Source organism: Anomaloglossus baeobatrachus, chromosome 2, assembly GCF_048569485.1.
Source record: "Anomaloglossus baeobatrachus isolate aAnoBae1 chromosome 2, aAnoBae1.hap1, whole genome shotgun sequence".
Taxonomy (NCBI): Eukaryota; Metazoa; Chordata; class Amphibia; order Anura; family Aromobatidae; genus Anomaloglossus; species Anomaloglossus baeobatrachus.
The window spans coordinates 5,391,751-5,416,612 of NC_134354.1; the positions used below are offsets into that span (position 1 = coordinate 5,391,751).

Consider the following 24,862-nt stretch of genomic DNA (forward strand, 5'->3'; position numbering starts at 1 on the left):
TCTCTCAGGTGTTTACATGTCTCATTATTACAGAGCTGTCTCTCAGGTGTGTACATGTCTCATTATTACAGGGCTGTTCCTCTCAGGTGTGTACATGTCCTCATTATTACAGAGCTGTCTCTCAGTGTGTACATGTCTCATTATTACAGAGCTGTCTCTCAGGTGTGTACATGTCTCATTATTACAGGGCTGTCTCTCAGGTGTTGTACATGTCTCATTATTACACGGCTGTCTCTCAGGTGTGTACATGTCTCATTATTACAGGGCTGTCTCTCAGGTGTGTACATGTCTCATTATTACAGGGCTGTCTCTCAGGTGTGTACATGTCTCATTATTACAGGGCTGTCTTTCAGGTGTGTACATGTCTCATTATTACAGAGCTGTCTCTCAGGTGTGTACATGTCTCATTATTACAGGGCTGTCTCTCAGGTGTGTACATGTCTCATTATTACAGAGCTGTCTCTCAGGTGTGTACATGTCTCATTATTACAGGGCTGTCTCTCAGGTGTGTACATGTCTCATTATTACAGGCTGTCTCTCAGGTGTGTACATGTCTCATTATTACAGGGCTGTCTCTCAGGTGTGTACATGTCTCATTATTACAGGGCTGTCTCTCAGGTGTGTACATGTCTCATTATTACAGAGCTGTCTCTCAGGTGTGTACATGTCTCATTATTACAGGGCTGTCTCTCAGGTGTGTACATGTCTCATTATTACAGGGCTGTCTCTCAGGTGTGTACATGTCTCATTATTACAGAGCTGTCTCTCAGGTGTGTACATGTCTCATTATTACAGGGCTGTCTCTCAGGTGTGTACATGTCTCATTATTACAGGCTGTCTCTCAGGTGTGTACATGTCTCATTATTACAGGGCTGTCTCTCAGGTGTGTACATGTCTCATTATTACAGGGCTGTCTCTCAGGTGTGTACATGTCTCATATTACAGGCTGTCTCTCAGGTGTGTACATGTCTCATTATTACAGGGCTGTCTCTCAGGTGTGTACATGTCTCATTATTACAGAGCTGTCTCTCAGGTGTGTACATGTCTCATTATTACAGGGCTTGTCTCTCAGGTGTGTACATGTCTCATTATTACAGGGCTGTCTCTCAGGTGTGTACATGTCTCATTATTACAGAGCTGTCCTCTCAGGTGTGTACATGTCTCATTATTACAGGGCTGTCTCTCAGGTGTGTACATGTCTCATTATTACAGCGGCTGTCTCTCAGGTGTGTACATGTCTCATTATTACAGGGCTGTCTCTCAGGTGTGTACATGTCTCATTATTACAGGGCTGTCTCTCAGGTGTGTACATGTCTCATTATTACAGAGCTGTCTCTCAGGTGTGTACATGTCTCATTATTACAGGGCTGTCTCTCAGGTGTGTACATGTCTCATTATTACAGGGCTGTCTCTCAGGTGTGTACATGTCTCATTATTACAGAGCTGTCTCTCAGGTGTATACATGTCTCATTATTACAGGGCTGTCTCTCAGGTGTGTACATGTCTCATTATTACAGGCTGTCTCTCAGGTGTGTACATGTCTCATTATTACAGAGCTGTCTCTCAGGTGTGTACATGTCTCATTATTACAGGGCTGTCTCTCAGGTGTGTACATGTCTCATTATTACACGGCTGTCTCTCAGGTGTGTACATGTCTCATTATTACAGGGCGGTCTCTCAGGTGTTTACATGTCTCATTATTACAGGGCTGTCTCTCAGGTGTGTACATGTCTCATTATTACAGAGCTGTCTCTCAGGTGTGTACATGTCTCATTATTACAGGGCTGTCTCTCAGGTGTATACATGTCTCATTATTACAGAGCTGTCTCTCAGGTGTGTACATGTCTCATTATTACACGGCTGTCTCTCAGGTGTGTACATGTCTCATTATTACACGGCTGTCTCTCAGGTGTGTACATGTCTCATTATTACAGAGCTGTCTCTCAGGTGTGTACATGTCTCATTATTACAGGGCTGTCTCTCAGGTGTGTACATGTCTCATTATTACACGGCTGTCTCTCAGGTGTGTACATGTCTCATTATTACAGAGCTGTCTCTCAGGTGTGTACATGTCTCATTATTACAGGGCTGTCTCTCAGGTGTGTACATGTCTCATTATTACAGGACTGTCTCTCAGGTGTGTACATGTCTCATTATTACAGGGCTGTCTCTCAGGTGTGTACATGTCTCATTATTACAGGGCTGTCTCTCAGGTGTGTACATGTCTCATTATTACAGAGCTGTCTCCCAGGTGTGTACATGTCTCATTATTACAGGGCTGTCTCTCAGGTGTATACATGTCTCATTATTACAGAGCTGTCTCTCAGGTGTGTACATGTCTCATTATTACAGGGCTGTCTCTCAGGTGTGTACATGTCTCATTATTACAGAGCTGTCTCTCAGTGTGTACATGTCTCATTATTACACGGCTGTCTCTCAGGTGTGTACATGTCTCATTATTACAGAGCTGTCTCTCAGGTGTGTACATGTCTTCATTATTACAGGGCTGTCTCTCAGGTGTGTACATGTCTCATTATTACAGAGCTGTCTCTCAGGTGTGTACATGTCTCATTATTACACGGCTGTCTCTCAGGTGTGTACATGTCTCATTATTACAGGGCTGTCTCTCAGATGTGTACATGTCTCATTATTACAGAGCTGTCTCTCAGGTGTGTACATGTCTCATTATTACAAGGCTGTCTCTCAGGTGTGTACATGTCTCATTCATTACAGGGCTGTCTCTTAGGTGTATACATGTCTCATTATTACACGGCTGTCTCTCAGGTGTGTACATGTCTCATTATTACAGAGCTGTCTCTCAGGTGTGTACATGTCTCATTATTACAGGGCTGTCTCTCAGGTGTGTACATGTCTCATTATTACAGAGCTGTCTCTCAGGTGTGTACATATCTCATTATTACAGAGCTGTCTCTCAGGTGTGTACATGTCTCATTATTACAGGGTTGTCTCTCAGGTGTATACATGTCTCATTATTACAGAGCTGTCTCTCAGGTGTGTACATGTCTCATTATTACAGGGCTGTCTCTCAGGTGTGTACATGTCTCATTATTACAGGGCTGTCTCTCAGGTGTATACATGTCTCATTATTACAGAGCTGTCTCTCAGGTGTGTACATGTCTCATTATTACAGGGCTGTCTCTCAGGTGTATACATGTCTCATTATTACAGGGCTGTCTCTCAGGTGTGTACATGTCTCATTATTACAGAGCTGTCTCTCAGGTGTGTACATGTCTCATTATTACAGGGCTGTCTCTCAGGTGTGTACATGTCTCATTATTACAGAGTTGTCTCTCAGGTGTGTACATGTCTCATTATTACAGAGCTGTCTCTCAGGTGTGTACATGTCTCATTATTACAGGACTGTCTCTCTGGTGTGTACATGTCTCATTATTACAGAGCTGTCTCTCAGGTGTGTACATGTCTCATTATTACAGGACTGTCTCTCAGGTGTATACATGTCTCATTATTACAGAGCTGTCTCTCAGGTGTGTACATGTCTCATTATTACAGAGCTGTCTCTCAGGTGTGTACATGTCTCATTATTACAGGGCTGTCTCTCTGGTGTATACATGTCTCATTATTACAGAGCTGTCTCTCAGGTGTGTACATGTCTCATTATTACAGAGCTGTCTCTCAGGTGTGTACATGTCTCATTATTACACGGCTGTCTCTCAGGTGTATACATGTCTCATTATTACAGAGCTGTCTCTCAGGTGTGTACATGTCTCATTATTACAGGGCTGTCTCTCAGGTGTGTACATGTCTCATTATTACACGGCTGTCTCTCAGGTGTGTACATGTGTCATTATTACAGAGCTGTCTCTCTGGTGTGTACATGTCTCATTATTACACGGCTGTCTCTCAGGTGTATACATGTCTCATTATTACAGAGCTGTCTCTCAGGTGTGTACATGTCTCATTATTACAGGGCTGTCTCTCAGGTGTGTACATGTCTCATTATTACACGGCTGTCTCTCAGGTGTGTACATGTCTCATTATTACAGGGCTGTCTCTCAGGTGTATACATGTCTCATTATTACACGGCTGTCTCTCAGGTGTGTACATGTCTCATTATTACAGGGCTGTCTCTCTGGTGTGTACATGTCTCATTATTACAGAGCTGTCCTCTCAGGTGTATACATGTCTCATTATTACAGAGCTGTCTCTCAGGTGTGTACATGTCTCATTATTACAGGGCTGTCTCTCAGGTGTATACATGTCTCATTATTACACGGCTGTCTCTCAGGTGTGTACATGTCTCATTATTACAGGGCTGTCCTCTCTGGTGTGTACATGTCTCATTATTACAGGGCTGTCTCTCAGGTGTGTACATGTCTCATTATTACAGGGCTGTCTCTCTGGTGTGTACATGTCTCATTATTACAGGGCTGTCTCTCTGGTGTGTACATGTCTCATTATTACAGGGCTGTCTCTCAGGTGTGTACATGTCTCATTATTACAGAGCTGTCTCTCAGGTGTGTACATGTCTCATTATTACAGGGCTGTCTCTCTGGTGTGTACATGTCTCATTATTACAGGACTGTCTCTCAGGTGTATACATGTCTCATTATTACAGAGCTGTCTCTCAGGTGTGTACATGTCTCATTATTACAGGGCTGTCTCTCAGGTGTGTACATGTCTCATTATTACAGAGCTGTCTCTCAGGTGTGTACATGTCTCATTATTACACGGCTGTCTCTCAGGTGTGTACATGTCTCATTATTACAGAGCTGTCTCTCAGGTGTGTACATGTCTCATTATTACAGGGCTGTCTCTCAGGTGTGTACATGTCTCATTATTACAGAGCTGTCTCTCAGGTGTGTACATGTCTCATTATTACACGGCTGTCTCTCAGGTGTGTACATGTCCTCATTATTACAGGGCTGTCTCTCAGGTGTGTACATGTCTCATTATTACAGAGCTGTCTCTCAGGTGTGTACATGTCTCATTATTACAAGGCTGTCTCTCAGGTGTGTACATGTCTCATTATTACAGGGCTGTCTCTAAGGTGTATACATGTCTCATTATTACACGGCTGTCTCTCAGGTGTGTACATGTCTCATTATTACAGAGCTGTCTCTCAGGTGTGTACATGTCTCATTATTACAGGGCTGTCTCTCAGGTGTGTACATGTCTCATTATTACAGAGCTGTCTCTCAGGGTGTGTACATAGTCTCATTATTACAGAGCGGTCTCTCAGGTGTGTACATGTCTCATTATTACAGGGCTGTCTCTCAGGTGTATACATGTCTCATTATTACAGAGCTGTCTCTCAGGTGTGTACATGTCTCATTATTACAGGGCTGTCTCTCAGGTGTGTACATGTCTCATTATTACAGGGCTGTCTCTCAGGTGTATACATGTCTCATTATTACAGAGCTGTCTCTCAGGTGTGTACATGTCTCATTATTACAGGGCTGTCTCTCAGGTGTATACATGTCTCATTATTACAGGGCTGTCTCTCAGGTGTGTACATGTCTCATTATTACAGAGCTGTCTCTCAGGTGTGTACATGTCTCATTATTACAGGGCTGTCTCTCAGGTGTGTACATGTCTCATTATTACAGAGTTGTCTCTCAGGTGTGTACATGTCTCATTATTACAGAGCTGTCTCTCAGGTGTGTACATGTCTCATTATTACAGGACTGTCTCTCTGGTGTGTACATGTCTCATTATTACAGAGCTGTCTCTCAGGTGTGTACATGTCTCATTATTACAGGACTGTCCTCTCAGGTGTATACATGTCTCATTATTACAGAGCTGTCTCTCAGGTGTGTACATGTCTCATTATTACAGGGCTGTCTCTCAGGTGTGTACATGTCTCATTATTACACGGCTGTCTCTCAGGTGTGTACATGTCTCATTATTACAGGGCTGTCTCTCAGGTGTATACATGTCTCATTATTACACGGCTGTCTCTCAGGTGTGTACATGTCTCATTATTACAGGGCTGTCTCTCTGGTGTGTACATGTCTCATTATTACAGAGCTGTCTCTCAGGTGTATACATGTCTCATTATTACAGAGCTGTCTCTCAGGTGTGTACATGTCTCATTATTACAGGGCTGTCTCTCAGGTGTATACATGTCTCATTATTACACGGCTGTCTCTCAGGTGTGTACATGTCTCATTATTACAGTGGCTGTCTCTCTGGTGTGTACATGTCTCATTATTACAGGGCTGTCTCTCAGGTGTGTACATGTCTCATTATTACAGGGCTGTCTCTCTGGTGTGTACATGTCTCATTATTACAGGGCTGTCTCTCTGGTGTGTACATGTCTCATTATTACAGGGCTGTCTCTCAGGTGTGTACATGTCTCATTATTACAGAGCTGTCTCTCAGGTGTGTACATGTCTCATTATTACAGGGCTGTCTCTCTGGTGTGTACATGTCTCATTATTACAGGGCTGTCTCTCAGGTGTGTACATGTCTCATTATTACAGGGCTGTCTCTCTGGTGTGTACATGTCTCATTATTACAGGGCTGTCTCTCTGGTGTGTACATGTCTCATTATTACAGGGCTGTCTCTCAGGTGTGGTACATGTCTCATTATTACAGGACTGTCTCTCAGGTGTGTACATGTCTCATTATTACAGGGCTGTCTCTCTGGTGTGTACATGTCTCATTATTACAGGGCTGTCTCTCAGGTGTGTACATGTCTCATTATTACAGGGCTGTCTCTCTGGTGTGTACATGTCTCATTATTACAGGGCTGTCTCTCTGGTGTGTACATGTCTCATTATTACAGGGCTGTCTCTCTGGTGTGTACATGTCTCATTATTACAGGGCTGTCTCTCAGGTGTGTACATGTCTCATTATTACAGGGCTGTCTCTCAGGTGTGTACATGTCTCATTATTACAGAGCTGTCTCTCAGGTTGTGTACATGTCTCATTATTACAGAGCTGTCTCTCAGGTGTGTACATGTCTCATTATTACAGGGCTGTCTCTCTGGTGTGTACATGTCTCATTATTACAGGGCTGTCTCTCTGGTGTGTACATGTCTCATTATTACAGGGCTGTCTCTCAGGTGTGTACATGTCTCATTATTACAGAGCTGTCTCTCAGGTGTGTACATGTCTCATTATTACAGAGCTGTCTCACAGGTGTGTACATGTCTCATTATTACAGAGCTGTCTCTCAGGTGTGTACATGTCTCATTATTACAGGGCTGTCTCTCTGGTGTGTACATGTCTCATTATTACAGGGCTGTCTCTCAGGTGTGTACATGTCTCATTATTACAGGGCTGTCTCTCTGGTGTGTACATGTCTCATTATTACAGGGCTGTCTCTCTGGTGTGTACATGTCTCATTATTACAGGGCTGTCTCTCAGGTGTGTACATGTCTCATTATTACAGGGCCTGTCTCTCAGGTGTGTACATGTCTCATTATTACAGGGCTGTCTCTCAGGTGTGTACATGTCTCATTATTACAGGGCTGTCTCTCAGGTGTGTACATGTCTCATTATTACAGGGCTGTCTCTCAGGTGTGTACATGTCTCATTATTACAGGGCTGTCTCTCAGGTGTGTACATGTCTCATTATTACAGGGCTGTCTCTCAGGTGTGTACATGTCTCATTATTACAGGGCTGTCTCTCTGGTGTGTACATGTCTCATTATTACAGGGCTGTCTCTCAGGTGTGTACATGTCTCATTATTACAGGGCTGTCTCTCTGGTGTGTACATGTCTCATTATTACAGGGCTGTCTCTCTGGTGTGTACATGTCTCATTATTACAGGGCTGTCTCTCAGGTGTGTACATGTCTCATTATTACAGGGCTGTCTCTCAGGTGTGTACATGTCTCATTATTACAGAGCTGTCTCACAGGTGTGTACATGTCTCATTATTACAGAGCTGTCTCTCAGGTGTGTACATGTCTCATTATTACAGGGCTGTCTCTCTGGTGTGTACATGTCTCATTATTACAGGGCTGTCTCTCTGGTGTGTACATGTCTCATTATTACAGGGCTGTCTCTCAGGTGTGTACATGTCTCATTATTACAGAGCTGTCTCTCAGGTGTGTACATGTCTCATTATTACAGAGCTGTCTCACAGGTGTGTACATGTCTCATTATTACAGGAGCTGTCTCTCAGGTGTGTACATGTCTCATTATTACAGGGGCTGTCTCTCAGGTGTGTACATGTCTCATTATTACAGGGCTGTCTCTCAGGTGTGTACATGTCTCATTATTACAGGGCTGTCCTCTCTGGTGTGTACATGTCTCATTATTACAGGGCTGTCTCTCTGGTGTGTACATGTCTCATTATTACAGGGCTGTCTCTCAGGTGTGTACATGTCTCATTATTACAGGGCTGTCTCTCAGGTGTGTACATGTCTCATTATTACAGGGCTGTCTCTCAGGTGTGTACATGTCTCATTATTACAGGGCTGTCTCTCAGGTGTGTACATGTCTCATTATTACAGGGCTGTCTCTCAGGTGTGTACATGTCTCATTATTACAGGGCTGTCTCTCAGGTGTGTACATGTCTCATTATTACAGGGCTGTCTCTCTGGTGTGTACATGTCTCATTATTACAGGGCTGTCTCTCAGGTGTGTACATGTCTCATTATTACAGGGCTGTCTCTCAGGTGTGTACATGTCTCATTATTACAGGGCTGTCTCTCAGGTGTGTACATGTCTCATTATTACAGGGCTGTCTCTCTGGTGTGTACATGTCTCATTATTACAGGGCTGTCTCTCAGGTGTGTACATGTCTCATTATTACAAGGGCTGTCTCTCAGGTGTGTACATGTCTCATTATTACAGGGCTGTCTCTCTGGTGTTTACATGTCTCATTATTACAGAGCTGTCTCTCAGGTGTGTACATGTCTCATTATTACAGAGCTGTCTCTCAGGTGTGTACATATCTCATTATTACCAGAGCTGTCTCTCAGGTGTGTACATGTCTCATTATTACAGGGCTGTCTCTCAGGTGTGTACATGTCTCATTATTACAGGGCTGTCTCTCAGGTTGTGTACATGTCTCATTATTACAGGGCTGTCTCTCAGGTGTGTACATGTCTCATTATTACAGGGCTGTCTCTCTGGTGTGTACATGTCTCATTATTACAGGGCTGTCTCTCAGGTGTGTACATGTCTCATTATTACAGGGCTGTCTCTCAGGTGTGTACATGTCTCATTATTACAGGGCTGTCTCTCAGGTGTGTACATGTCTCATTATTACAGGGCTGTCTCTCTGGTGTGTACATGTCTCATTATTACAGGGCTGTCTCTCAGGTGTGTACATGTCTCATTATTACAGGCTGTCTCTCAGGTGTGTACATGTCTCATTATTACAGGGCTGTCTCTCAGGTGTGTACATGTCTCATTATTACAGGGCTGTCTCTCAGGTGTGTACATGTCTCATTATTACAGGGCTGTCTCTCAGGTGTGTACATGTCTCATTATTACAGGGCTGTCTCTCAGGTGTGTACATGTCTCATTATTACAGGGCTGTCTCTCTGGTGTGTACATGTCTCATTATTACAGAGCTGTCTCTCAGGTGTGTACATGTCTCATTATTACAGAGCTGTCTCTCAGGTGTGTACATATCTCATTATTACAGGAGCTGTCTCTCAGGTGTTTACATGTCTCATTATTACAGGGCTGTCTCTCAGGTGTGTACATGTCTCATTATTACAGGGCTGTCTCTCAGGTGTGTACATGTCTCATTATTACAGGGCTGGTCCTCTCAGGTGTGTACATGTCTCATTATTACAGGGCTGTCTCTCTGGTGTGTACATGTCTCATTATTACAGGGCTGTCTCTCAGGTGTGTACATGTCTCATTATTACAGGGCTGTCTCTCAGGTGTGTACATGTCTCATTATTACAGGGCTGTCTCTCAGGTGTGTACATGTCTCATTATTACAGGGCTGTCTCTCTGGTGTGTACATGTCTCATTATTACAGGGCTGTCTCTCAGGTGTGTACATGTCTCATTATTACAGGGCTGTCTCTCAGGTGTGTACATGTCTCATTATTACAGGGCTGTCTCTCTGGTGTATACATGTCTCATTATTACAGAGCTGTCTCTCAGGTGTGTACATGTCTCATTATTACAGAGCTGTCTCTCAGGTGTGTACATATCTCATTATTACAGAGCTGTCTCTCAGGTGTGTACATGTCTCATTATTACAGAGCTGTCTCTCAGGTGTGTACATGTCTCATTATTACAGGGCTGTCTCTCAGGTGTGTACATGTCTCATTATTACAGGGCTGTCTCTCAGGTGTACATGTCTCATTATTACAGGACTGTCTCTCAGGTGTGTACATGTGTCATTATTACAGGGCTGTCTCTCAGGTGTATACATGTCTCATTATTACAGAGCTGTCTCTCAGGTGTGTACATATCTCATTATTACAGAGCTGTCTCTCAGGTGTGTACATGTCTCATTATTACAGAGCTGTCTCTCAGGTGTGTACATGTCTCATTATTACAGGGCTGTCTCTCAGGTGTATACATGTCTCATTATTACAGAGCTGTCTCTCAGGTGTGTACATGTCTCATTATTACAGGGCTGTCTCTCAGGTGTGTACATGTCTCATTATTACAGAGCTGTCTCTCAGGTGTGTACATGTCTCATTATTACAGGGCTGTCTCTCAGGTGTGTACATGTCTCATTATTACAGGGCTGTCTCTCTGGTGTGTACATGTCTCATTATTACAGGGCTGTCTCTCAGGTGTGTACATGTCTCATTATTACAGGGCTGTCTCTCAGGTGTGTACATGTCTCATTATTACAGGGCTGTCTCTCTGGTGTATACATGTCTCATTATTACAGAGCTGTCTCTCTGGTGTATACATGTCTCATTATTACAGAGCTGTCTCTCAGGTGTGTACATGTCTCATTATTACAGAGCTGTCTCTCAGGTGTGTACATGTCTCATTATTACAGGGCTGTCTCTCAGGTGTGTACATGTCTCATTATTACAGGGCTGTCTCTCAGGTGTTTACATGTCTCATTATTACAGAGCTGTCTCTCAGGTGTGTACATGTCTCATTATTACAGGGCTGTCTCTCAGGTGTGTACATGTCTCATTATTACAGAGCTGTCTCTCAGTGTGACTGTGTATTGTGGAATTATGGACTGTTCCCTGCAGGGAGTGTGTGTGGGAAGGGGCGGGGCTGCAGGTGAGGGGCTGGCATCAGGGCTGTATCCGGAGCTGTGTCTGGGATTGGTGAGGGAGGGGCTGCTCTTAGTGCTGTGGAAAGATGTGGGCTGTGTCTGCTCGGGCTTTGGGGGCTGTGTCTGCTCGGGCTTTGGGGGCTGTGTCTGCTCGGGCTTTGGGGGCTGTCTCATGGTGGGGCTGTCTCATGGTGGGGCTGTCTCATGGTGGGGCTGTCTCATGGTGGGGCTGTCTCATGGTGGGGCTGTCTCATGGTGGGGCTGTCTCTCGGTGGGGGCTGTGTCTTTTGGGGTGGGCTGTCTCTTGGTGTGGGCTGTCTCTTCTGTTGGGGCCGTCTTCTGTGTAGGGGTGTGGTGTTTGGCTGGGATTTCATTGTTAGTTGGGTTGGAGTCTTCCTGATCGGTGGCTGGAGAGAGCTGGGAGCAGGGATCGTGTATATAGGTGTGTGTATATAGGGGTTTATATAGGTGTGTGTATATAGGTGTGTGTATATAGGGGTTTATATAGGTGTGTGTATATAGGTGTGTGTATATAGGTGTGTGTATATATATACCGGGGTGTATACAGCAGTGGTTACACTGTGGCTGGCGGGGATACATTGTGTGGAGGATGATGCAGGAGGCTTTGGATTCTCAGTGGCAGATACTTTGTTGCCATTTTATTTGTAATATTTATGTTTTTGTGGAATCAATGAATAATGTCTATTGTCTGTGATTGCGGTGTATTTTGTGTATATACTGTGTGTGTGTGTGATTGCAGTGTATTATGTGTGATGGCAGTGCATTGTGTGCATGTATATACTGTCTGTGTCTGTGATTGCAGTGCTCTGTGTGTATATACTCTGTGAAATTACAGTGTATTATGTGTGATGACAGTGCATTGTGTATATATACACTATGTGTGTCTGTGATTGCAGTGCATTGTGTGTGTGTATATATATATATATATATATATATATATATATATATATACAGTGCTCTGTGTGTTTATACTGTGTTTGCAGTGTATTTTGTGTGTGAATATACTCTGTGTGATTGCAGTATATTGTGTGTGTCCTGTGTATTGTGGGGGTGCGGGGCTGTATGGCACACGGGCACTGCCAGGTTGTGTGTGATTGCAGTATATTGTGTGTGTATTGTGGGGGTGCGGGGCTGTACAGCACACGGGCACTGCCAGGTTGTGTGTGTCCTGTGTATTGTGGGGGTGCAGGGCTGTACAGCACACGGGCACTGCCAGGTTGTGTGTGTCCTGTGTATTGTGGGGGTGCGGGGCTGTACAGCACACGGGCACTGCCAGGTTGTGTGTGATTGCAGTATATTGTGTGTGTATTGTGGGGGTGCAGGGCTGTACGGCACACGGGCACTGCCAGGTTGTGTGTGTCCTGTGTATTGTGGGGGTGCAGGGCTGTACGGCACACGGGCACTGCCAGGTTGTGTGTGTCCTGTGTATTGTGGGGGTGCAGGGCTGTACGGCACACAGGCACTGCTAGGTTGTGTGATTGCAGTATATCAGTATATTGTGTGTGTATTGTGGGGGTGCGGGGCTGTACAGCACACGGGCACTGCCAGGTTGTGTGTGATTGCAGTATATTGTGTGTGTATTGTGGGGGTGTGGGGCTGTACGGCACACGGGCACTGCCAGGTTGTGTGTGTCTGGTATGCGGGTGCGCTGTGCACCATTGTTACCTGTGTCCTGACCCCCTTCTTGCCCGCAGGATTGAGGGTCTTCGCCAGCTTTGTGGGGACCACTTGTGGTTGGAGTCTGGGGTTACAGGACACACATGGCACTGTGACCGCACACAACATGGGCTGCCCGGGCATCTGGCGTCTTCTCACTGGGGTCCTGCTCGTAGGTAAGTCCCACATGTGGGGAAAGCTGGGTAATGCAGGGTTAAGGTCAGGGGTCGTTAACGTACCAGCACTGACAGAGTTAATCTTGTACTGGTTCCACGTGTGTTTACAGAATCATAGTGGGACAGATAAGGCCAGTACTCAGGAGTGTAATCTGGAGCTGGTGGGGGAGGAGCGGCACTGGTGGGGTTAATGCAGTGTCTGGCATTAGGGGGGTTAATATGAGCGCCCGTGCCCCGGGCAGAGGTTCCTGGGCATAGACTGCCCTGGATAAGGCTTCTGATGGTGTTCGGTGCAGGCGCTGGCACACGGTGCTGATTCTGTCGCCTGCCCCATACACACCTCTGGGGGCATCACCCGGGGGCTTCTGTGCCAGCACTCGTTATACACCCACCACAGTAACCCAACTTACCCTGCTAAGCCTTGACTGATCCTGACATGTGACCCCTCCCTCACTGGAGGCATAGCCTGGTGACTGTGTGCCTTCCCCTCCCTCACTGGCGGGATAGCCTGGTGACTGTGTGCCTTCCCCTCACTCACTGGCGGCATAGCCTGGTGACTGTGTGCCTTCCCCTCCCTCACTGGCGGGATAGCCTGGTGCCTGTGTGCCTTCCCCTCCCTCACTGGCGGGATAGCCTGGTGCCTGTGTGCCTTCCCCTCCCTCACTGGCGGGATAGCCTGGTGCCTGTGTGCCTTCCCCTCCCTCACTGGCGGGATAGCCTGGTGACTGTGTGGTTTCCCCTCCCTCACTGGTGGCATAGCCTGGTGACTGTGTGCCTTCCCCTCCCTCACTGGCGGGATAGCCTGGTGCCTGTGTGCCTTCCCCTCCCTCACTGGCGGGATAGCCTGGTGACTGTGTGCCTTCCCCTCCCTCACTGGAGGCATAGCCTGGTGACTGTGTGCCTTCTCCTCCCTCACTGGAGGCATAGCCTGGTGACTGTGTGCCTTCCCCTCCCTCACTGGTGGCATAGCCTGGTGACTGTGTGCCTTCCCCTCCCTCACTGGCGGGATAGCCTGGTGACCGTGTGGTTTTCCCTCCCTCACTGGCGGGATAGCCTGGTGACTGTGTGCCTTCCCCTCCCTCACTGGCGGCATAGCCTGGTGACTGTGTGCCTTCTGCTCCCTCACTGGCAGGATAGCTTGGTGCCTGTGTGCCTTCCCCTCCCTCACTGGTGGCATAGCCTGGTGACTGTGTGCCTTCCCCTCCCTCACTGGTGGCATAGCCTGGTGACTGTGTGCCTTCCCCTCCCTCACTGGTGGCATAGCCTGGTGACTGTGTGCCTTCCCCTCCCTCACTGGCGGGATAGCCTGGTGACTGTGTGCCTTCCCCTCCCTCACTGGTGGGATAGCCTGGTGACTGTGTGGTTTCCCCTCCCTCACTGGCGGCATAGCCTGGTGACTGTGTGCCTTCCGCTCCCTCACTGGCAGGATAGCCTGGTGCCTGTGTGCCTTCCCCTCCCTCACTGGTGGCATAGCCTGGTGACCGTGTGCCTTCCCCTCCCTCACTGGTGGCATAGCCTGGTGACTGTGTGCCTTCCCCTCCCACACTGGCGGGATAGCCTGGTGACTGTGTGCCTTCCCCTCCCTCACTGGCGGGATAGCCTGGTGACTGTGTGCCTTCCCCTCCCTCACTGGTGGCATAGCCTGGTGACTGTGTGCCTTCCCCTCCCTCACTGGCGGGATAGCCTGGTGACTGTGTGCCTTCCCCTCCCTCACTGGTGGGATAGCCTGGTGACTGTGTGGTTTCCCCTCCCTCACTGGCGGCATAGCCTGGTGACTGTGTGCCTTCCGCTCCCTCACTGGCAGGATAGCCTGGTGCCTGTGTGCCTTCCCCTCCCTCACTGGCAGGATAGCCTGGTGCCTGTGTGCCTTCCCCTCCCTCACTGGTGGCATAGCCTGGTGACTGTGTGCCTTCTGCTCCCTCACTGGCAGGATAGCCTGGTGACTGTGTGCCTTCCCCTCCCTCACTGGCGGGATAGCCTGGTGACTGTGTGCCTTCCCCTCCCTCACTGGCGGGATAGCCTGGTGACTGTGTGCCTTCCCCTCCCTCACTGGCGGGATAGCCTGGTGACTGTGTGGTTTCCCCTCTCTCACTGGCGGGATAGCCTGGTGACTGTGTGGTTTCCCCTCTCTCACTGGCGGGATAGCCTGGTGACTGTGTGGTTTCCCCTCTCTCACTGGCGGGATAGCCTGGTGACTGTGTGGTTTCCGCTCCCTCACTGGCGGGATAGCCTGGTGACTGTGTGGTTTCCCCTCTCTCACTGGCGGGATAGCCTGGTGACTGTGTGCCTTCCGCTCCCTCACTGGCGGGATAGCCTGGTGACTGTGTGGTTTCCCCTCCCTCACTGGCAGGATAGCCTGGTGACTGTGTGGTTTCCCCTCTCTCACTGGCGGGATAGCCTGGTGACTGTGTGCCTTCCCCTCCCTCACTGGCGGGATAGCCTGGTGACTGTGTGCCTTCCCCTCCCTCACTGGCGGGATAGCCTGGTGACTGTGTGCCTTCCCCTCCCTCACTGGCGGGATAGCCTGGTGACTGTGTGGTTTCCCCTCTCTCACTGGCGGGATAGCCTGGTGACTGTGTGGTTTCCCCTCTCTCACTGGCGGGATAGCCTGGTGACTGTGTGGTTTCCCCTCTCTCACTGGCGGGATAGCCTGGTGACTGTGTGGTTTCCGCTCCCTCACTGGCGGGATAGCCTGGTGACTGTGTGGTTTCCCCTCTCTCACTGGCGGCATAGCCTGGTGCCTGTGTGCCTTCCGCTCCCTCACTGGCGGGATAGCCTGGTGACTGTGTGGTTTCCCCTCCCTCACTGGCAGGATAGCCTGGTGACTGTGTGGTTTCCCCTCTCTCACTGGCGGCATAGCCTGGTGACTGTGTGCCTTCCGCTCCCTCACTGGCGGGATAGCCTGGTGACTGTGTGGTTTCCCCTCTCTCACTGGTGGGATAGCCTGGTGACTGTGTGCCTTCCCCTCCCTCACTGGAAGGATAGCCTACAGGTGTGGCTTGCAGTGAGACCCCTGGGCGTTCGGCTGTGACTCGTGGCGGTTTTCTCCATGAGATGCATCTTTCCAGACTCCTGTTTACTTCTGTCCCCCATAAATGTGACTGCAGAGACGAGCGGCTGCATCCGCTGTGCAGGGGTCCCCGAGCGCCCGCTGATTCTCCCCCGTCACCCCTCGTGCTGGCCGATAACTGGGGGCCCCTGGGGCACTGCCGGTATAACCCGGGAATCTGCCGGTACAACTGCTTTCCTCTGCTATAACCTGAGCTCTGTCTTCTCCCATGGATGCAGCGCTGTAGAAGGGGACGGTGGTCGGATTTCGTCTCCGTGCCCTGTCGGGGGTGAGTGCCGCAGAGCGTCCCTCTGTTTTGGGGGCGATTGCCGCAGAGCAATCCTCTGTTTTGGGGGCGATTGCCGCAGAGCAATCCTCTGTTTTGGGGGCGATTGCCGCAGAGCAATCCTCTGTTTTGGGGGCGATTGCCGCAGAGCAATCCTCTGTTTTGGGGGCGATTGCCGCAGAGCAATCCTCTGTTTTGGGGGCGATTGCCGCAGAGCAATCCTCTGTTTTGGGGGCGATTGCCGCAGAGCAATCCTCTGTTTTGGGGGCGATTGCCGCAGAGCAATCCTCTGTTTTGGGGGCGATTGCCGCAGAGCAATCCTCTGTTTTGGGGGCGATTGCCGCAGAGCAATCCTCTGTTTTGGGGGCGATTGCCGCAGAGCAATCCTCTGTTTTGGGGGCGATTGCCGCAGAGCAATCCTCTGTTTTGGGGGCGATTGCCGCAGAGCAATCCTCTGTTTTGGGGGCGATTGCCGCAGAGCAATCCTCTGTTTTGGGGGCGATTGCCGCAGAGCAATCCTCTGTTTTGGGGGCGATTGCCGCAGAGCAATCCTCTGTTTTGGGGGCGATTGCCGCAGAGCAATCCTCTGTTTTGGGGGCGATTGCCGCAGAGCAATCCTCTGTTTTGGGGGCGATTGCCGCAGAGCAATCCTCTGTTTTGGGGGCGATTGCCGCAGAGCAATCCTCTGTTTTGGGGGCGATTGCCGCAGAGCAATCCTCTGTTTTGGGGGCGATTGCCGCAGAGCAATCCTCTGTTTTGGGGGCGATTGCCGCAGAGCAATCCTCTGTTTTGGGGGCGATTGCCGCAGAGCAATCCTCTGTTTTGGGGGCGATTGCCGCAGAGCAATCCTCTGTTTTGGGGGCGATTGCCGCAGAGCAATCCTCTGCTTTGGGGGCGATTGCCGCAGAGCAATCCTCTGTTTTGGGGGCGATTGCCGCAGAGCAATCCTCTGTTTTGGGGGCGATTGCCGCAGAGCAATCCTCTGTTTTGGGGGCGATTGCCGCAGAGCAATCCTCTGTTTTGGGGGCGATTGCCGCAGAGCAATCCTCTGTTTTGGGGGCGATTGCCGCAGAGCAATCCTCTGTTTTGGGGGCGATTGCCGCAGAGCAATCCTCTGTTTTGGGGGCGATTGCCGCAGAGCAATCCTCTGTTTTGGGGGCGATTGCCGCAGAGCAATCCTCTGTTTTGGGGGCGATTGCCGCAGAGCAATCCTCTGTTTTGGGGGCGATTGCCGCAGAGCAATCCTCTGTTTTGGGGGCGATTGCCGCAGAGCAATCCTCTGTTTTGGGGGCGATTGCCGCAGAGCAATCCTCTGTTTTGGGGGCGATTGCCGCAGAGCAATCCTCTGTTTTGGGGGCGATTGCCGCAGAGCAATCCTCTGTTTTGGGGGCGATTGCCGCAGAGCAATCCTCTGTTTTGGGGGCGATTGCCGCAGAGCAATCCTCTGTTTTGGGGGCGATTGCCGCAGAGCAATCCTCTGTTTTGGGGGCGATTGCCGCAGAGCAATCCTCTGTTTTGGGGGCGATTGCCGCAGAGCAATCCTCTGTTTTGGGGGCGATTGCCGCAGAGCAATCCTCTGTTTTGGGGGCGATTGCCGCAGAGCAATCCTCTGTTTTGGGGGCGATTGCCGCAGAGCAATCCTCTGTTTTGGGGGCGATTGCCGCAGAGCAATCCTCTGTTTTGGGGGCGATTGCCGCAGAGCAATCCTCTGTTTTGGGGGCGATTGCCGCAGAGCAATCCTCTGTTTTGGGGGCGATTGCCGCAGAGCAATCCTCTGTTTTGGGGGCGATTGCCGCAGAGCAATCCTCTGTTTTGGGGGCGATTGCCGCAGAGCAATCCTCTGTTTTGGGGGCGATTGCCGCAGAGCAATCCTCTGTTTTGGGGGCGATTGCCGCAGAGCAATCCTCTGTTTTGGGGGCGATTGCCGCAGAGCAATCCTCTGTTTTGGGGGCGATTGCCGCAGAGCAATCCTCTGTTTTGGGGGCGATTGCCGCAGAGCAATCCTCTGTTTTGGGGGCGATTGCCGCAGAGCAATCCTCTGTTTTGGGGGCGATTGCCGCAGAGCAATCCTCTGTTTTGGGGGCGATTGCCGCAGAGCAATCCTCTGTTTTGGGGGCGATTGCCGCAGAGCAATCCTCTGTTTTGGGGGCGATTGCCGCAGAGCAATCCTCTGTTTTGGGGGCGATTGCCGCAGAGCAATCCTCTGTTTTGGGGGCGATTGCCGCAGAGCAATCCTCTGTTTTGGGGGCGATTGCCGCAGAGCAATCCTCTGTTTTGGGGGCGATTGCCGCAGAGCAATCCTCTGTTTTGGGGGCGATTGCCGCAGAGCAATCCTCTGTTTTGGGGGCGATTGCCGCAGAGCAATCCTCTGTTTTGGGGGCGATTGCCGCAGAGCAATCCTCTGTTTTGGGGGCGATTGCCGCAGAGCAATCCTCTGTTTTGGGGGCGATTGCCGCAGAGCAATCCTCTGTTTTGGGGGCGATTGCCGCAGAGCAATCCTCTGTTTTGGGGGCGATTGCCGCAGAGCAATCCTCTGTTTTGGGGGCGATTGCCGCAGAGCAATCCTCTGTTTTGGGGGCGATTGCCGCAGAGCAATCCTCTGTTTTGGGGGCGATTGCCGCAGAGCAATCCTCTGTTTTGGGGGCGATTGCCGCAGAGCAATCCTCTGTTTTGGGGGCGATTGCCGCAGAGCAATCCTCTGTTTTGGGGGCGATTGCCGCAGAGCAATCCTCTGTTTTGGGGGCGATTGCCGCAGAGCAATCCTCTGTTTTGGGGGCGATTGCCGCAGAGCAATCCTCTGTTTTGGGGGCGATTGCCGCAGAGCAATCCTCTGTTTTGGGGGCGATTGCCGCAGAGCAATCCTCTGTTTTGGGGGCGATTGCCGCAGAGCAATCCTCTGTTTTGGGGGCGATTGCCGCAGAGCAATCCTCTGTTTTGGGGGCGATTGCCGCAGAGCAATCCTCTGTTTTGGGGGCGATTGCCGCAGAGCAATCCTCTGTTTTGGGGGCGATTGCCGCAGAGCAATCCTCTGTTTTGGGGGCGATTGCCGCAGAGCAATCCTCTGTTTTGGGGGCGATTGCCGCAGAGCAATCCTCTGTTTTGGGGGCGATTGCCGCAGAGCAATCCTCTGTTTTGGGGGCGATTGCCGCAGAGCAATCCTCTGTTTTGGGGGCGATTGCCGCAGAGCAATCCTCTGTTTTGGGGGCGATTGCCGCAGAGCAATCCTCTGTTTTGGGGGCGATTGCCGCAGAGCAATCCTCTGTTTTGGGGGCGATTGCCGCAGAGCAATCCTCTGTTTTGGGGGCGATTGCCGCAGAGCAATCCTCTGTTTTGGGGGCGATTGCCGCAGAGCAATCCTCTGTTTTGGGGGCGATTGCCGCAGAGCAATCCTCTGTTTTGGGGGCGATTGCCGCAGAGCAATCCTCTGTTTTGGGGGCGATTGCCGCAGAGCAATCCTCTGTTTTGGGGGCGATTGCCGCAGAGCAATCCTCTGTTTTGGGGGCGATTGCCGCAGAGCAATCCTCTGTTTTGGGGGCGATTGCCGCAGAGCAATCCTCTGTTTTGGGGGCGATTGCCGCAGAGCAATCCTCTGTTTTGGGGGCGATTGCCGCAGAGCAATCCTCTGTTTTGGGGGCGATTGCCGCAGAGCAATCCTCTGTTTTGGGGGCGATTGCCGCAGAGCAATCCTCTGTTTTGGGGGCGATTGCCGCAGAGCAATCCTCTGTTTTGGGGGCGATTGCCGCAGAGCAATCCTCTGTTTTGGGGGCGATTGCCGCAGAGCAATCCTCTGTTTTGGGGGCGATTGCCGCAGAGCAATCCTCTGTTTTGGGGGCGATTGCCGCAGAGCAATCCTCTGTTTTGGGGGCGATTGCCGCAGAGCAATCCTCTGTTTTGGGGGCGATTGCCGCAGAGCAATCCTCTGTTTTGGGGGCGATTGCCGCAGAGCAATCCTCTGTTTTGGGGGCGATTGCCGCAGAGCAATCCTCTGTTTTGGGGGCGATTGCCGCAGAGCAATCCTCTGTTTTGGGGGCGATTGCCGCAGAGCAATCCTCTGTTTTGGGGGCGATTGCCGCAGAGCAATCCTCTGTTTTGGGGGCGATTGCCGCAGAGCAATCCTCTGTTTTGGGGGCGATTGCCGCAGAGCAATCCTCTGTTTTGGGGGCGATTGCCGCAGAGCAATCCTCTGTTTTGGGGGCGATTGCCGCAGAGCAATCCTCTGTTTTGGGGGCGATTGCCGCAGAGCAATCCTCTGTTTTGGGGGCGATTGCCGCAGAGCAATCCTCTGTTTTGGGGGCGATTGCCGCAGAGCAATCCTCTGTTTTGGGGGCGATTGCCGCAGAGCAATCCTCTGTTTTGGGGGCGATTGCCGCAGAGCAATCCTCTGTTTTGGGGGCGATTGCCGCAGAGCAATCCTCTGTTTTGGGGGCGATTGCCGCAGAGCAATCCTCTGTTTTGGGGGCGATTGCCGCAGAGCAATCCTCTGTTTTGGGGGCGATTGCCGCAGAGCAATCCTCTGTTTTGGGGGCGATTGCCGCAGAGCAATCCTCTGTTTTGGGGGCGATTGCCGCAGAGCAATCCTCTGTTTTGGGGGCGATTGCCGCAGAGCAATCCTCTGTTTTGGGGGCGATTGCCGCAGAGCAATCCTCTGTTTTGGGGGCGATTGCCGCAGAGCAATCCTCTGTTTTGGGGGCGATTGCCGCAGAGCAATCCTCTGTTTTGGGGGCGATTGCCGCAGAGCAATCCTCTGTTTTGGGGGCGATTGCCGCAGAGCAATCCTCTGTTTTGGGGGCGATTGCCGCAGAGCAATCCTCTGTTTTGGGGGCGATTGCCGCAGAGCAATCCTCTGTTTTGGGGGCGATTGCCGCAGAGCAATCCTCTGTTTTGGGGGCGATTGCCGCAGAGCAATCCTCTGTTTTGGGGGCGATTGCCGCAGAGCAATCCTCTGTTTTGGGGGCGATTGCCGCAGAGCAATCCTCTGTTTTGGGGGCGATTGCCGCAGAGCAATCCTCTGTTTTGGGGGCGATTGCCGCAGAGCAATCCTCTGTTTTGGGGGCGATTGCCGCAGAGCAATCCTCTGTTTTGGGGGCGATTGCCGCAGAGCAATCCTCTGTTTTGGGGGCGATTGCCGCAGAGCAATCCTCTGTTTTGGGGGCGATTGCCGCAGAGCAATCCTCCGTTTTGGGGGCGATTGGCGCTCAGCCACTGAGTGTTGTATCAAGCGGATGCAGTTGGTGATGAATATTTTATGTCTCCCCATCGGGTGGCAGAGGCGGTGGTGACATCTCCAGCGGGTGGCAGAGGCGGTGGTGACGTCCCCAGCGGGTGGTGGCAGAGGCGGTGGTGACATCTCCAGCGGGTGGCAGAGGCGGTGGTGACGTCCCCAGCGGGTGGTGGCAGAGGCGGTGGTGGCGTCCCCAGCGGGTGGTGGCAGAGGCGGTGGTGGCGTCCCCAGCGGGCGGTGGCGTGTGTGATTCCTGGCAGATGGCCGCGACACTGCAGTGTTATGTCACTGTATGGTATTCTGTTACTATATTCCCGCCATGGTGTTTACACCGCGGACATCATCCGATGCCGCTGCCCCCTTATGCCGCTGCCCCGGATGCCGCTGTCCTGTGCAGAGCGTTCACGGCACCGCTCTGGGGTTTTCTCTGGCACGTGGCACTGGAACAATCCACCAGTGGGACGGTTTTGTGCGCAGCGGCGGGGGCCCTGGTAGCTGGCGCCATCCCCCCCTTCTCCACCATCAGCCCTTATGATAAAATTACATTACCTATTAGTATCTGAGCTCCTCACTGCTATGACGCGGGCGCTCGGCGTTACCATGGCGACGGCTGACGGTTCCCCCGACACCGGGTGCTGATCCGTGTTTGTTGTGCGAGATGTTTAATAATACCGCTCAGAAGTTGTGGATTAAAGCCGCGCTCGCTGCAGGGTGCGGGGTCTGGTGTGCTGACTCTCCGTATGGCGTTACGTAAGCGCGTCTAATATTACCCCACGGACACGCGTCCGATAATCACAGGGCTTATATCACACAGGCCCCCCAGATCCCCGGTGTGTGGACGGGACCCCGAGAGCTGCTCATTTCCATCAGTGCAAGAAGCTGAGTGAATGCAGCTCTGAGGCTCTGACTGCAGCTCCGGAGGAGACGCTATGGAAGGTCTGAGGGTTCAGTAAAAGTTCCCACATGGGGCAGATTTCCTGCATCACGTTTGGCCATGCTCTGAATGTATCTCCAGGACATGGGTGTGTAGTATCAGTGACGGCACTGCGAGCCCTGTGCCCCCGGGGCGAGCGCGACCCGATGAGTCCAAGGTTTACTCACTCATGGGAAAACCGGTCTAACTGCTGAGTAACAGAAAGTATCCGGTGACCTGTCACTACCGATATCCTTCATATCCGCTGTGCCGTGCGCGGCTTCCTCATGTGTTCAGCTTCTCCGTGACATGGCTCCCCGTCCCTCAGGTTCTGCTTCTCTGTGACATGGCTCCCCGTCCCTCAGGTTCTGCTTCTCTGTGTCATGGCTCCCCCCGTCCCTCAGGTTCTGCTTCTCCGTGTCATGGCTCCCCCTGTCCCTCAGGTTCTGCTTCTCCGTGTCATGGCTCCCCCCGTCCCTCAGGTTCTGCTTCTCCGTGTCATGGCTCCCCCCGTCCCTCAGGTTCTGCTTCTCCGTGTCATGGCTCCCCCCGTCCCTCAGGTTCTGCTTCTCCGTGTCATGGCTCCCCCTGTCCCTCAGGTTCTGCTTCTCCGTGTCATGGCTCCCCCCGTCCCTCAGGTTCTGCTTCTCCATGTCATGGCTCCTCCACAGGTTCTGCTTCTCCATGTCATGGCTCCCCCTGTCCCTCAGGTTCTGCTTCTCCATGTCATGGCTCCTCCACAGGTTCTGCTTCTCCATGTCATGGTTCACCTTCCCTCAGGTTCTGCTTCTCCATGTCATGGCACTCCCTTCCTCAGGTTCTGGTTCTCCATGTCATGGCACTCCCTTCCTCAGGTTCTGGTTCTCCATGTCATGGCTCCCCCCGTCCCTCAGGTTCTGCTTCTCCATGTCATGGCTCTCCCTTCCTCAGGTTCTGCTTCTCCATGTCATGGCTCCTCCACAGGTTCTGCTTCTCCATGTCATGGTTCACCTTCCCTCAGGTTCTGCTTCTCCATGTCATGGCACTCCCTTCCTCAGGTTCTGGTTCTTTGTAACATGGATCCCCCTCTCTCAGGTTCTGGTTCCGCGTGTCATGGCTCCCCCTCCTTCAGGATCTCGTTCTCCATGGCATGGCTCACCCTCCCTCAGGTTCTGGCTCTCTGTGACATGGATCCCCCCTCCCTCAGGTTCTGGTTCTTTGTAACATGGATCCCCCCTCTCTCAGGTTCTGGTTCCGCGTGTCTTGGCTTCCCCTCCTTCAGGATCTCGTACTCCATGGCATGGTTCACCCTCCCTCAGGTTCTGGCTCTCTGTGACATGGATCCCCCCTCCCTCAGGTTCTGGCTCTCTGTGACATGGATCCCCTCCCTCAGGTTTTGATTTTTAGTGTCATATCTTACTCCTCTCTGGTTCTGGTCCTCCATGCCATGGCTCTCCCTTCCTCAGGTTGTTTCTCCGTGACATGGCTCCCCCTCCGTCAGGTTCTGGTCCTCCATGCCATGGCTCCCCCTTCCTCAGGTGCTTGTTCCCCATGCCATGGCTCTCCCTCAAGTTCTGGTTCTCCCTGACATGGATCCTCCTCCTTCAGGATCTAGTTCTCCGTGTTATGGATCCCCTCCCTCAGGTTCTGCTTCTGTGTCATAGCTCGCCCTTCCTCAGGTTCTGGTTCTCCATGTCATGGCTTCCCCTTAGGTTCTGGTTCTCCATGACATGGCTCACCCTCCCTCAGGTTCTGGTTTCCCCTCCCTCATGTTCTGGTTCTCCATTAAATGGATCACCCTTCCTCAAGTTCTGCTTCACTGTGTCATGAAACACCATCACTCGGGTTCTGATTCTCCATGTCATGGCTCCCCCTGTCTCAGGATCTGGTTCTCCGCATCATGGCTCTCCCTCCATCGGGTTTTGATTCTCCGTGTCATATCTTAGTCCCCTCAAGTTCTGGTTCTCCTGCATCATATCTGACTTCTCAGATTTTGGTTCTCTGCGTCATATCTTAACCCTCTCAGATTTTGGTTCTCTGATCATATCTCACCTCCCCCAGGTTCTGGTTCTCTCTGTGATATCTCACCCCCTCAGATTTTGATTCTCTGTGTCATCTGTTACCCCTTCAGTTTCTGGTTCTCTGCGTCATACTTCGCCCCTTCAGGTTCTGGTTCTCTCTGTAATATTTCACCCGTCTCAGATTTTGGTTCTCTGTGTCATGTCACCCCCCCCCCTCAGATTCTGGTTCTCTGTGTGATATCTCGCCCCCTCAGGTTCTGGTTCTCTGTGTGATATCTCGCCCCCTCAGGTTCTGGTTCTCTCTGTGATATCTCACCCCTCTCAGATTTTGGTTCTCTCTGTGATATCTCACCCCTCTCAGATTTTGGTTCTCTCTGTGATCTCACCATG

At 51.1% G+C, this 24,862-nt stretch overlaps 1 protein-coding gene across 1 annotated transcript in view; it reads left to right on the forward strand.

Annotated features, from left to right (window-relative positions):
- The first annotated feature begins 11,468 nt into the window (after positions 1-11,468).
- LOC142290816 (immunoglobulin superfamily member 3-like) overlaps positions 11,469-24,862 on the forward strand; it is a 48,585-nt gene continuing 35,191 nt past the window's right edge. The window contains 2 exon segments of the mRNA XM_075334833.1: positions 11,469-11,592; positions 12,866-13,003. Of these exon segments, the coding sequence (XP_075190948.1) occupies positions 12,955-13,003 (49 nt within the window). The 5' untranslated portion in view covers positions 11,469-11,592; positions 12,866-12,954.